General features: G+C 56.1%; 1 protein-coding gene across 1 annotated transcript in view; it reads left to right on the top strand.

Annotated features, from left to right (window-relative positions):
• TNS1 (tensin 1) overlaps positions 1 to 12,940 on the top strand; it is a 192,203-nt gene that overhangs the window by 158,808 nt on the left and 20,455 nt on the right. Inside the window, exons 15-19 of the mRNA XM_034642527.1 lie at positions 4,120 to 4,316; positions 5,245 to 5,320; positions 9,126 to 9,218; positions 9,836 to 9,859; positions 10,322 to 10,360. Coding sequence (XP_034498418.1) covers positions 4,120 to 4,316; positions 5,245 to 5,320; positions 9,126 to 9,218; positions 9,836 to 9,859; positions 10,322 to 10,360 — 429 coding nt within the window. The remainder of the gene's footprint in view (positions 1 to 4,119; positions 4,317 to 5,244; positions 5,321 to 9,125; positions 9,219 to 9,835; positions 9,860 to 10,321; positions 10,361 to 12,940) is intronic.

The raw sequence follows: 12,940 nt of genomic DNA, 5'->3' as shown, positions 1-12,940 counted from the left end.
TCACCCTTTCTCGGCCCAGTGGTGGGGAGTGCAGTGTTCAATTGGACCTGGGGGTTTGGGGCAGTTCTGGGGCGGTGGGCCTGTCCTGAGGGGAGCTGGCATGGCTTGCCCTGGGGCTGCTAGTGTGATCGCCGTGTGGCTTTCTGGTGCCCTGGCCCAGCAGGTGGCCTCCCGGAGACCCTGGCTTTCGGAGCCCCAGGCATGCTGTCGGACACCCAGCCCCGTCGCCTAGAGCTGAGGAATCCAGGCTTTTGGAAATCAGAAGGCTGGAAAGAAGAGCTGGGTCTGTGGGGGTGGACACGGCCAGTCCGGGGGGTGTAGGGGAGGCGTGTGATGAAGCCTGACACCGGGGCATTTGTCTATGGGACTTGGGCGGTGGGCGCCCGTGCTCTGCCAAAGGGGGTGTATTGTTGTGTGCTAGGGTTGCAGTCCCCACAAGTCAGTGTGTGTGTGTGTGTGTGTGTGTGTGTGTGTGTGTGTGTATGTTAGATGAAGGGGATTCTTTGCCTCAGGTCCAGCCCACTTCAGGGGAGCCTTGGAGCCAGTGGTTCCCCCAAACACAGCACCATCGTGGGGAGTGGAGTGAGGACCCCCAGGAAGTGGGGCTGTTTGGCACCCTGCTTTTCAGGTTTGGCGGCATGTGCAGAGGCCCCGGGCTGAGGTGCCTGTCATCCCCCCGGTGGCAGGGAAGGCCCAGCGCCTACAGTGTGTGAGCACCCTTCACAGGACACAGAGGGCTTTTTTTTTCTTTTTAAAGATTTTATTTATTTATTTGACAGAGAGAGGGGCAGGAGAGAGGGAACACAAGCAGGGGGAGTGGGAGTGAGAGAAACAGGCTTCCCGCTGAGCAGGGAGCCTGACGTGGGGCTCAATCCCAGAATGGTGGGATCATCACCTGAGCCAAAGGCAGACGCTTAACGACTGAGCCACCCAGGTGCCCGGGACACAAAAGGCTTCTGAATGTTATTATTCTAAAGACCACTTCCTTGCCATGAGGGCATCCCACTCCCCGCGCTCCTGGGGCTAGAAGACATTCCAGAGTCCCTCAGCCCTGTTCTTTCCACCTTTCTCTACGAGCGTCCTCTAGCCCCGTGGCCTCCTGCTGGGGTAGAGGTTCTGAGGGCCACTCTGACCCACCGCCATTCCTGCGGGTGAAGGCTCTGTGTGTGTGTGTGTGTGTGCATGCACACGCATGTGTCCATGTATGTGTGTGTGCACGTGCATGTGTCCATGTATGTTTGTGTGCGCACACACGCATGTGTCCATGTACGTGTGTGTGTGCACGCGCGTGCGTGTAGGGAGTGGAGCATACAGACACAGGGGCCTTGATAGAGACAGGGAACGGGGCCAAGAGACTGAGAAAGTCCTGGGGTTGAGGGTGGTGGTGGTGGGGAGGTGGGTGGCGGGGAGTAAGCCTATTTTTACAATCGGTCAGTCTCTGGCACTCGAGGGAGGGGTGTTCTTTCTCTGACAGTGGCTGTTAGCTTGTGTCCAGCCGTCCCAGCTTGGCCGAGGAACAATAGGGCTCTCTTCCCTCCCCCTGGCCGTACCCTGTCTCCCCTCCCATAGAGAAGGACAAGAGAGAGGGAACATGGCTCTCCAGCACTCCGGGCATATCTGGGCCTGCCAAAGGGGACAACAGTGAGATACTGTGTTCAAAGAATGTGAGAGACTCTGACCGGCTACTGGTGCTTTGGAGCGTGCTGCAGGGGGAGAGGCCGTCTCTGTGCGAGTGGAATGTGGGGTCTTCCCCTTCTGCAGCGCCTCGCTCTGTGGGGGTCATCCTGTTCATCCTCCTGCCTCAGGAGGTGTGATGGTTCTCAGATGGCTGACTGTGCCAGGGTCTTGCATCCTCTGCTGTTGGGAAGCCCCTCTTGAGCGGTCCCTTCTCTGGGTGGCTGCAGACTTCTGCAGCAATGAACAAGGAGGGTGCTTCTGGGCACACTGGGGAGCATTTTCTCTGTCCCTCGGGGAGATTTAGGGCCTCAAATTGAAACAGACCCACCTTTCAAGGGCAGACATCAGATCCCCAACCAGGGAAACTGGCCACCCTTTGCAAAGGCACAGGAATCTGCCAGAAAGAGGCTGCTGGGCTGGGTGAGCCGGAACTGAAGCCAGCCCTAATGCATTTCTTTTAACCTTGGGGCTGAACTTAGTTCCAAACCCTGAGAGCCTTTCCCAAATGGGCCTCCTTTGTCACAATTATTATTAGAAAATCAATGGCTATGTCTGTTTCTTTCTAATGTTTTTGCCAGGAATGAAACGCGTGGCAGGTCTGGACCAGGCTGCCCAGGAGGCCTGGGGAGGATGGGGCTCAGTGGAGGTGGGAGAAGCGGGGCAAAGGCAGGAAGCACCCACAGGCGCTGTGTGGTGCTTGGGGCAGCTGCCTCTCTGATGGCTGGGAGCTTGGGGTGGCCGCAGCCTGGGGTCCGGGATGCTGCTCAGCCCTGGGAGAGCCTGCCTGCGTCTTTAATCTGGGTTGGTGGTCATAACAGACCGTTGTTAGGACTATGTGAGCTCCATTTTTCTATTTGGAAAATAAGGGCACTCTAAGAGGAGGGCTTATTTGCTTTAAGTCAAGCAGTTTGTGAGTCTGGTTCTCTGTCCCCATTCGGGGCTCTTTTCTCTTGGTGGACCTAACAGGCAGGCTGCCTCTGAGTCATAGAGAGCCCAAAGTGCAGGCTCGAGACCCCACCCCACCCAGGTCCCTCTGCCTCTGTAAATGCTATGCCAGTCCTGCTGCTGTCCGGACGGGGCCCCCAGGTATGCGATAGGATGAGTGCATGTCTTGGAGTGACTGTGTATGTGTGCGCGTGAGAGAGTGTGCGTCCGTCCCTAGTTTGGCAATGGCAGCCTGCTGTCCGTGACAAGTAGGAAGGCTTCCCAGCATGTGATTTTCATGGCGGCCTTAGTGGCTGTGCCAGGCCGGAGCGGGGGGCGCGTGGACCCCACTGTGGGGGCAGGTGATCAGTCTGGAGGAGGGTGATGCCTGCCTGGCAGCAGTGGCACATCCCAAGGGGCCGGTGGTGTGCACACGTGCATGTGTCTGTGTGTGCTGTGTGCTGTGGGTTGGTGTTCCAGACGTGTCCGCATGATGCTGGGGCGGCCAGGGTCCCACGTGCCCCGTGGTATGGCCCAGCACTTCCCCTCCCCTAACCTGCCCTTCCCCGGGGTGTGGTGAAGGCAGAGCTGAAAACTCCCTTGCACGAGATAATGAAGACAAGAAGCCTGTCCTCAGGCTGGGTCTTGGCCTCTGGGACGTGGGGACTAAGTTTTCTAGGATTCTGGAGCCAGCTCACTGAGGCAATGGGTTCCGTGCCTCAGCCCAGCTGTGGGAGGACAGAGTGGGAAGGAAGGAGGGCGAGGCTAACAACATACTTCGGCCTGTGGAACGGAAGGGAAATACAGAAGAGCAGATGGAGCACATGACTTCAGGCCCTTTGCCTGCTATTTGACGGGGGTGGGGGGTGGGGGGTGGGAGGTGGCATCTTCGGGGAGAGACAAGGGGTGGGGAGATGAGGGGTCAGCATAAGGGCAGTTGGTAAGTGTTTTCAGAGGTGCATGGGAGGAAGGTTGGGGAACCCCAGAGAAGGCCAGCAATATTCTAGGGGCCAGCTGGGGCTGGGGACTTCATGACAAGACTTAGTCATTTCTTTGTTTCTTCTCATGAGTACCATTTGCAAGATGATGCATTATTTGCTCTTTCCAAAGTTCTTCCCCACGGGCCTGATGTTGCTTGTTGGTTGATGTGGTCACCTTGGAGACTGTCTCTCCTCTTTCCACCTTCCCTCATTTGCCTGGAAGCTCTGGCCCTCTGCCTCCAGGGTTTGAAAGGAGTTGACATCTGTTTCTCGTATCAGCCCTTTGTGCTTTGGGCCCCAACCCTGTGCAGGGCAGAGATTCCTGGAGAAGGCCAGCCCCACCCCAGCAGATCCCCCACCCTGCAGAGAAAGCCTGGGGTGTGGGCAGAGGGAGGCAGTGGGGAGTCCAGAGGGGAGACAGGCCCAGCTCCAGCGTGGCCCCTGGCTGAGATGTACCGCCTTCTCTGGGGGAACTGGGCCTGATCAGTCTTTCTCGCCTAATATACTCACTGCCCTCTACGTCCTGCATTCCTCCCAGGAGTGCAGGCTCGGGAGAAGCAGCCTGCCGAGCCCCCAGCCCCTCTCCGGAGGCGGGCAGCCAGCGATGGACAGTATGAGAACCAGTCTCCAGAACCCACGTCCCCCCGTAGCCCTGGGGTTCGTTCCCCTGTCCAGTGCGTCTCCCCTGAGCTGGCTCTCACCATCGCCCTCAATCCTGGAGGGCGGCCCAAAGAGGTGAGTCCTTGGGCTTCATCCTGGGGCCAAAGAGAGTAGTGGAGTCAGATCGTCACCTGCGTGGCCCTGCCCTATCAGGAAACTCAGTCCTCAGTATCTCTTCGCTGGCGCGTGGAATGTGGCATTTCCCTCCCTAAATACTTTTTATGCTCCCACTTCTTAGATTAACACTGAGATTGAAGTTCCCTCTTTGATTCCTAAAGAGCGCTGCTTAGTAGGGTGGTAAGGGTCCTGGGTATGACACAGACGACCACAGTCTCTAAACTGCAAGCCAAATCATATAGACTGACAAGAGCGGTTTTGAATTCTTTCTGGGTACAGGGTTTTCTCGGGAGATCTCATTTCAGTGCCAGAATGTTTGCATTTTGGAGACCTGTCTGTGGTTGGAGGCAGTAGAGCTTAGACTTCCACGAGCATAACAGCCACCAAGGAGATTGTTAAGAACGTAGATTCCCAAGTCCACCTCCAGAGATCCCAGCAGAGTAGATATGGAACAGGGCCCGGGAACATGCATTTTAAATGTACAGCCCGGAAGATTCTGATATGAGTGGCTCATGTCCAATAAAATCCATTATTCTGGGTAGAAATGGCTTTTGGACATCCTTTTCTCTCCTGCCGTCGGGCAGGACCTGAGTCCCCTGTCCCCAGACCCTTCTCTTTGACCCTGTTGGGGAATATTTCCAAGACAAGTGCTCCTGATTTCCACCCAGGCAGGACCATGGCTTTGCAAATAGCTGCTTTTCATTCTCTCAGTGACAAAGCAGTTGGTGGGGCCGTGAATGGCCAGGATCTCCCTTTGTGTCCTAGAGGTGGAGGGGTGAGTGGTGGGACTGGCAAGGGGACGTGGGGGCTGGTTACCTGGGAAAACCCTGCTCTTCAGGGTCATGGCCACCAGTGGGCACCCCCCTCCCCTCTTCTTCTCCTGCAGCCCCATCTGCACAGCTACAAGGAGGCCTTTGAGGAGATGGAGGGAACTTCCCCGACCAGCCCACCGCCCACTGGGGGTAAGAGCGCCTCACTAAGCCTGTCTTCCCTGAGCCCCCTTGAGCCACTGTCTCAGCCTGGCCTGAGTAAGCACCTCAGGTTTGGGGGAGGTGCTGGCAGAGTTGGGCAGGGCCAGGATCTGTCACTCCTGGTCCTGATGGCTCATTTCACTTCACCATCCCTGCCGGACTCCCCTTCCTTCCATTGTCCACATGCACATATGTGGGGGTACAGCAGCCACAGGTTTGGGACCCTACCAACCTTCTGTGGGGTCCCTGGCCTCCCAAAGTCTGGAATTTTCCTAGTCATTGAGCATTTTTGTATCTTGTGTGCAAAACACCACCACCCCCATCCTAAAGTGACTCTTTGTGACCTGCTGATGAATCTCTGAGATACCCCTTGACCTTCTTGCTCTTGATCCCCATTTCTGTCTGCATCCAGGCACCTCTTCTATCTTAGGCAACCTACTAAGTTTCCATCAGGGAAAGAAAGGCCCAAACACTCAGCCTGTCACAGCCCCCATCTCGTCCATCCTTGGTCACTAGGCAGGAACATTTAGTCTCTAGCCCCTGATGCGCTCACTGGAGAGGCAAAGCCTCTGAAGGACAGAGGCATTTTCATGAGAAGAGAAGACACAGACGAGTGCAGGGGTGGGGTAGTGTACTTTTTTATGGTAGAAGAGACGGGGAGCTGGAGAAGGGTGGCTGTGGGAAAGCGGTGATAGAACACTACTGAGAAGAACTCAGGGTCCCAGTGGCAGGCCCGGGGCAGCATAGGAGGGGAGAGATCAGGGAGGGGAGGAGGGTGAGGACCAGAGACAAGAACTGGCGGTATGTTCTCCCGGGGGCTGGCTGTCGTGAGGGAAGAATGTGGCCCCGGAGCCCCTCCCTGTCCCAGCAGAACTTGTGTGGGCAGTCATCTGGGGCATGTGGGAGGCCAAAGCCGGGAGTGGAAGCCATGCCTCTCCCCAGGGCAGTGTGGCCCAATGGAAATCCAGCCCAAGCCCTGTTGGTGATGGAGCATTTTAAATGTACAGCCTGAAAAACATCATAGGAAACTGGAGAAGTGAACTGTAATATTTATTATTTAACCCCAAATGTCTAAAATATTATCACTTCAATAGGTAGATTAAGATAAAAATATTGAGATATCTTACAATCTTTTATTTTAAAAAATTTTATTTAGATTCAGTTAGCCAACATAGAGGACATCATGAGTTTCAGATGTAGTGTTCCATAATTCATCAGTTGCGTGTAACACCTAGTGCTCAATCTTTTTTGAAAACTGTGAAAAGAGGCTGGTGAAATTACTTTTAGTAGGTTTTATTGAATTCAAACGATCTATAATATTATAATTTCAACATGGAATCAATATAAAGAGATACGTCGCATTCTGGTTTCATAGCACTTGTTTGAAATCCGGTGTGTATGTTGCTCCGAAAGCACCTCTCAGTTCCGATTGGCCACACCCACAGCAGGTGCTCTCATGGCCGCATCCACAGCAGGTGCTCTTATGGCTGCCATGTTGGACAGTGCAAGCCCAGGGCAGTCTGATGAAGAGACAATTCCGTGGCTTTTTATGTTTTTTTATTTTTTAAAGATTTTATTTATTTATTTGACAGAGAGACAGAGCATAAGCAGGGGGAGTGACAAAGGGAGAGGGAGAGGCAGGGTCCTGCTGAGCAGAGAGCCCGACGTGGGGCCAGGTCCCAGAACCCTGAGATCATGACCTGAGCCGAAGGCAGACGCTTAACCGACTGAGTCACCCAGGCGCCCCCTCCATAGCCTTTTGTGACTCCCTGGAATTGCTCTCCCTCCTGAGGGTGGCCTTAACCCTTCACTTCACACCTGCTCTGATTCGCTGTTGGTCCAGTCACCCAGGATCTTGGCCATCACCCCACGTGGGATGGAAGCCATCTGGGCTGAGCTAGGGTTAGATTTTGCCATATGTGTCTGTTCCCATTCTTCTCTCCCTGCCGTTGCCAGCCCTGCTGCCCCAGTGGGGAGAATAAGTCAGAGGTTTCATCAATGTACAGGGTTGGGAGAGAGGACAGAGGCGGAGAAATGCGAGGCCTTCCTCTCTCGGGAAGCAAAAGCCTTGCCCGGCTTCAGGGCCACCCACTCGTCTGCCTCAGCAGAAGAGCCAGATGCCTGGAGACTGGGGCACGAGTGACTAGGGAGCTGGAGGTGCTGAAGCTGGAACCAAGAGAAAGCTCCCACTGCCTCTTGTCCTCCACACCTCGTCTCAGTGGTTCACCTGTGCCTCTGCTGCGCTGCCTAGACTATGCATGCCCGTGGGCTGGAGATGCTTCTCGGGCATTCCATGGGCAGTGGTCTCTGAGGCTGGGCTCATTCCTCCATAGTTAATTACATTCAGATTTATTCATTTGATAAACATTAATAAGTACTCGGTAAGGGTCTACTGCAAGACACCATTTTCAGTAATGGGCAGGGGGGCTGGAGGGGCAGAAACCAAAATCTGTGCGTGCGTGTGTGTGTGTGTGTCTGCTGTATCTGTCCACTGGGCCTCTGAGGACGGTGTGAGGATGGAGTCTGCCCCCATTCACACCCCTGTGACTTCTCACCATTGCTGCGTGTGCCATGCATACAGACACCCACACGCGCACGGATACGCTATGCATGATGCTTGCATTGAGAGCTTGTAGCTTTGTTTCCCGTAGGCCTCTCTGTCTTTTGGGGAAAGGAGGAGGGGTCTGGGTGGTCCTGGAGCTGCTGTGTGGGTGCAAGCACTCGAGAGCCACAGCTTGTCTGTTGGGGCCCTGGGTGTGTGGCAGGCAGGCGGCTTGGGCTCTGGCTGACCTGTGCGGCTGCCTGTCCTCGGGGCCCGTGGCCTCTGCACGCTCCCGATAGCCGTGATAGGAGACACACAGCTCATTTCTTGCTTCTTCTCAGAGGTGTGTCAGGAGACGCAGCAGCTGCGCCTGAGAAATCTCGTGACTGCACATACCAGCCGCCCCGCAGTTCAGCTCGGAGTCCGGCCATGTCCTTGGCTGAGGGGAAAGAGCCGGACAGCCCTTTCTGACCTTGTGTGTTACATGCCACCGCTAACCCAGCCGGGCAGCTTGGAAGGGCCCTGGGGTTTGCACAGGGAGTCGGTGTTCTTGGCCAAGTATTGTGGAGGTCGAGCTCTCCCCTCTTCCAGAACACCGAGATTTGGGGGGGTACAGAGAGCCCCCCAAGGAGAAATTCTCTCATCCTGAGGAAGGGGATGTCAAAGACCTCCAGCCGAGGGCTGCCCTGGAGTCTCAGGGTTGTCACGTCTCCACCCGTGATCCCTCACTCCCTCCATCCTTTTCAGGATGTGCCATCTTGATATCTCATTTCCTTTTGTTCTCCAAGTCCATCCAAGCGCACAGTGTGGAAAGACTGTGTGTCTGTCGGGGGGAGCGAGAGGATGAAGGAAGAGAGACAGTAGTGTGGAGGAAGTCAGAGATAGTCAAAGAAAGCTGCATGTATGTTGTAAGCCCTGGCGAGGCACGGGGACTGCAGTGATGCCACTAAGAGCCCCAGCATAGAAGTTATTTGTTCGAGGCTGAGGGCCAGGGCCCGGGTTGAGGGGCAGAGCCATTTCCTGACTTTTTCACTCTATCCTTTGAGCTGTGGAGAAATATGGAGACAGGACGGGCAGTGGGAGCAAGGCAGTCACCTCCGGGGCTGGGGCCGTCTCCCCTGTATGGCCTCCTGTTGCCCACCCCTCAGCAGCATGTCCTCACTTAGGGGTGTCCTCGCTCCTGCCTCTTTTCCTCTCCCCACACCTCCCTCACCCTGAGGCTCACTCCTGTTTCCTTTCTTCTCCTTGGCACAGTGCGCTCCCCTCCAGGTCTGGCCAAGACACCCCTGTCTGCTCTCGGCCTGAAACCCCATAACCCAGCGGACATCCTGTTGCACCCTACAGGTGGTGAGTGACTTGAGCTGGAAGGGAGGTGGTGGGGGAGGCCGGAGGGAGGAGTAGGGGTTGGAGGACTCCTGTGGTTCTGGGCAGGGCCTCAGGATCTAATCAGAAAATTCCCAGAGGTGATGGGTTCTCAGGACCCTTCTGGAAACGAGATGGCAGCCCGGCTTTGTGCCCACAGTGTGGTTAGGCCTGAGTGGGGGCTCTCTGTGCAAGGGTTGAGGGGGATGGGGCCCTCTGCAGCCTCGTGCCCATGGACAGGTGGGGTCAGTGCCACTCCCAGGGGCCTCTGACTTGGGGATTTGGAGGCTTGGCCTCAGTTTCCCTGGAGTTGGTTCGGTCTCTGCCAGAAGTCTGGCTCCACCATCCCACAGTGTTCAGGCACTTGTGTACACGCACACGCACACACACGCACACACAGATGTACACACGCCCACAATTCACACCTCCCACTTCCTTACCTCATCCCTCAGCTCCCCTCCTCCCTATGGGGAAGGGGAGAGTGGAGGGCCCTGGGCCCTGAGTGGCCATTTTGAGCAGGCTGAGCCCAGAAGGTTGTTCCCTAGACTCTGGTTTTAGGGCTGGGCTGGAGCTCTTGGGCCAACTTTGCTTTTCTTCCTTAGTCCCCAGAAGATTGATCCAGCCAGGTAGGAGGGCAATGACATGCATGTGTGACCCACGCAGACACACGGCCGGCACGACCTCCCCTTCGGAGGTGTCTGCATGGCCAGGGACACTGAGTCACCGGCGAGCAGATGGGGCCTGGGGCTGCCTCTCACCAGCCAGCACACTTCTGCTTGAGACGCAAGCCCCGGGCGCAGGGGCTGTGACGGGGGCGGCTTTGTCCCTGAGATCAAGGCCCTCCTTCAACTGTGCGTCCTGAGCCCCCAGGGTTGTGTCAGGATGGACCTTACCTCTTACCCCGGGCTCTTCTGCCCCGGCCTCACCCCTGCTTTCCTGCCTCCCTTGTCTCAGCAGAGTGTCTTTCAGGAAATAATCTCTGTTAATCGATCTCTCTCTTTCTCCTTTCTGCTCTTCCTCTCCTCCTCCTCACCTGCCTCTCTTTCCTGCCTCTCCTTCCTCCTACCTCTCCTCTCATCTTCCCTCAGAGGAGGATGAGGGGAAGGTGATGACTGAGCTTCCCAAAGGTAAGTGTGGCTTGGCTGTGTGGCTGCTTCCTGCTCTCTGGGTCTGGGAATGGCTGTTCACGGGGAGTTTGTTCGGGCTGGCTCGGGGGCAGCTCTCTTTTCTGACAGGTCTCAGATGACCGGGCACATAGCCTTCTGGTCCCCACCCCCTGGTGATGCGCTGTCACCCTGGACTCTGCCTGAGTTCTGATAGGCGAGCTGGGCCCGGGTTCAGGCGTAGCCAGCTCCAGGTGCCAGGACGGTGCGACGTGGTAACAGCCTCCCCCTGCCCCCCGCCACTTCCTCCCTGCTTGGCACCCCTGCTAGTTTGCCTGGGAGCAGCCAGCGCCCTCGGATGGCAACGGGACACACATTCTTCCACTGCCTGGGGCGTACTCCGTGTGCATAGCCCGGAGCGGGCTCTCTTAGCAGCCGAGAGCCGAGCGTGGCCCTCTTGAAGCCCTTGCTTGGTTTCCTAACAACACAGATGGTAGGAAGTCTGTCTTTCTCGGATCTGGATGCCTCTGGGGATCTCAGAGCAGTGATAGGTCCACTCCCACACGAGGGCCTCGGGACACCTGTGTACACGATTTTGACAGTTTCAAGGAGCGCGCATGTTTGTGGCTCAGCTTAAGCCTTGTACTCTGCGTTGTACGTGAAGCAGGGAAGGGGATGTAAGCAGAGAAGGGAAGGCAGAGAGGGGACGTAATCTCGTTGGAGGCCTTTAACTTATTAGGGACTGAATTCAAATGATGACTCAGAGCATCAGGTGAAATGAAGGTGATGTCGGGCTGGGCCATCTGTGTGTGGCTCTGGGCATCGGTGTCCTCTTCTCCTTCACCAGGGGGCCTTGGATGAGGGGTGCGCTGAGATCGCTTCCAGCCCTGACATGTTAGGTGTCCTGACTTCCCACCTGAGCCCTGGTTCCATGTGGCCTGTTTGCCTTAAAGGCTCGATCTCCTTTCCTTTCCTTTCCTTTCCTTTCCTTTCCTTTCCTTTCCTTTCCTTTCCTTTCCTTTCCTTTTCCTTTCCTTTCCTTTCCTNNNNCTCCCCTCCCCTCCTTTACCTTTCCTTTCCTTTCCTTCCCTCCCTCCCTTTTCTTTCCTTCCTTCCTCCCTTCCTCCCTTTCTTCCTTCCTTTCAGATTTATTTATTTATTTATTGAGAGAGAGAGAGAGAGCTCGTGCACACGTGCAAGCACACATGTGAGCAGCGGAGGGGCCGAGGGAGAGAATCTTAAACAGACTCCCTGCTGAGTGTGGAGCCCGCTGTGAGGCTCAGTCCCAGGACCCATTAGATCAGGACCTGAGTTGAAACCAAGAGTCGGATGCCCCACCAACGGAGCCATCCAGGCGCCCCCTATCTGCTTTCTTAAGTCCATTTCCCACTCACCACCTTGAACCCCTCCCCCCCCAGAGTGGCCATGGGCTATCCCCCTCCGAGTCTGCTGTCACCCAGGTGAGATGGCTGCGGCTTCCCATGGGCTTTGGCCACTTGGAGCCAGCCAGAGTTCAGGCAGCAGCGCTAGGCTGCTGGGGGGTTGCAGATCGAGGTGGCCCCTAGCAACAGATCCCAGAGTGGGACGAGCCCCAGTGTGCTCTTGGCTGTCCCTCCTGCCATCCCTGGGAAGGGGCTTTCCCCCAGGCTGGCCGCCGGCTCCTGGCTCCTGACAGGGCAGTGAAGTCCAGAAAAGCTGGGGCCGGGAACCCACCCACAAACACTTTCCAGTGGGAGGGTCTGAGGAGAGATTATCCCACAGGCCGACAGGCCCTGGGTGTCGTGTTTCCTGTGTTGTGGTGACAGTTCAGAGAAGCGAGTATCAACAGTTGTCAACTGAGACCTGCCCGTTTCGCCTCACGAATCACTCTCAGCCTTCAAGGCCCTAAGGCCTCTGGCCCTCTTCCCTATGTCCTGGAGCCACAGAGCTTGGAGGGGAAGGTTCTTGCGGATCTGCTGAGCAACACCCATCGTTTTCTTGGATGTGGGGCTGAGGCCTGTGTTGTGGGGATGAGAGTCTGGGGCTTCTGCCCAAGGCCACAGTGAGGAGGCAGCAGGACCCAGACTGGACTCACTGGTCTCCCATCTCCTAGTCCAGGGGCTATTTCAAAGCCCTCCTCCTGCCTCCAGGCACCATGCCCTGGGATTCCAGCGTGGGGGTCGGAATTGCTGTCGCGGCCTGGGGAGGGGGGCGGAAGCAGGGCAGGGAGCAAGGCTGTGGGCAGCCCGTTCCATTTCTCCTGACTCATGTACCACCTCCCGGGTCAGACGAAAGCACATTCTTTGCTGACCCTCTGAGGCTCTGCTTGATTTCCCTGCTGAGACTTTGATGGGAAATTCAGAAGAAATGCCTGTGAGGAAAAATGATCAGAGGCAGAATTATCCAGACTTTAAGAGAATCTGCTGTGGTCAAGACTTTGTGCTAAATGCGTGTCGTGCACTCATTGTCTCATTCACTGATTCCTGTATTTAATATTTCGTGGGCCTACCGTGTGCTGCGCACCGTGCCGGGCTCTGGGAGTGTCATGAGAAGCAGTGCTGGGATTCCTCGTCTCATGCAGCATATGCGTGAGCCAGAGCCCAAATTAAATTCCTTGGAATGATA

This window comes from Ailuropoda melanoleuca, chromosome 2, assembly GCF_002007445.2.
Source record: "Ailuropoda melanoleuca isolate Jingjing chromosome 2, ASM200744v2, whole genome shotgun sequence".
NCBI lineage: Eukaryota > Metazoa > Chordata > Mammalia > Carnivora > Ursidae > Ailuropoda > Ailuropoda melanoleuca.
Note: the sequence above shows the minus strand (reverse complement) of the source record. Positions and strands in the feature narration are given on the sequence as shown.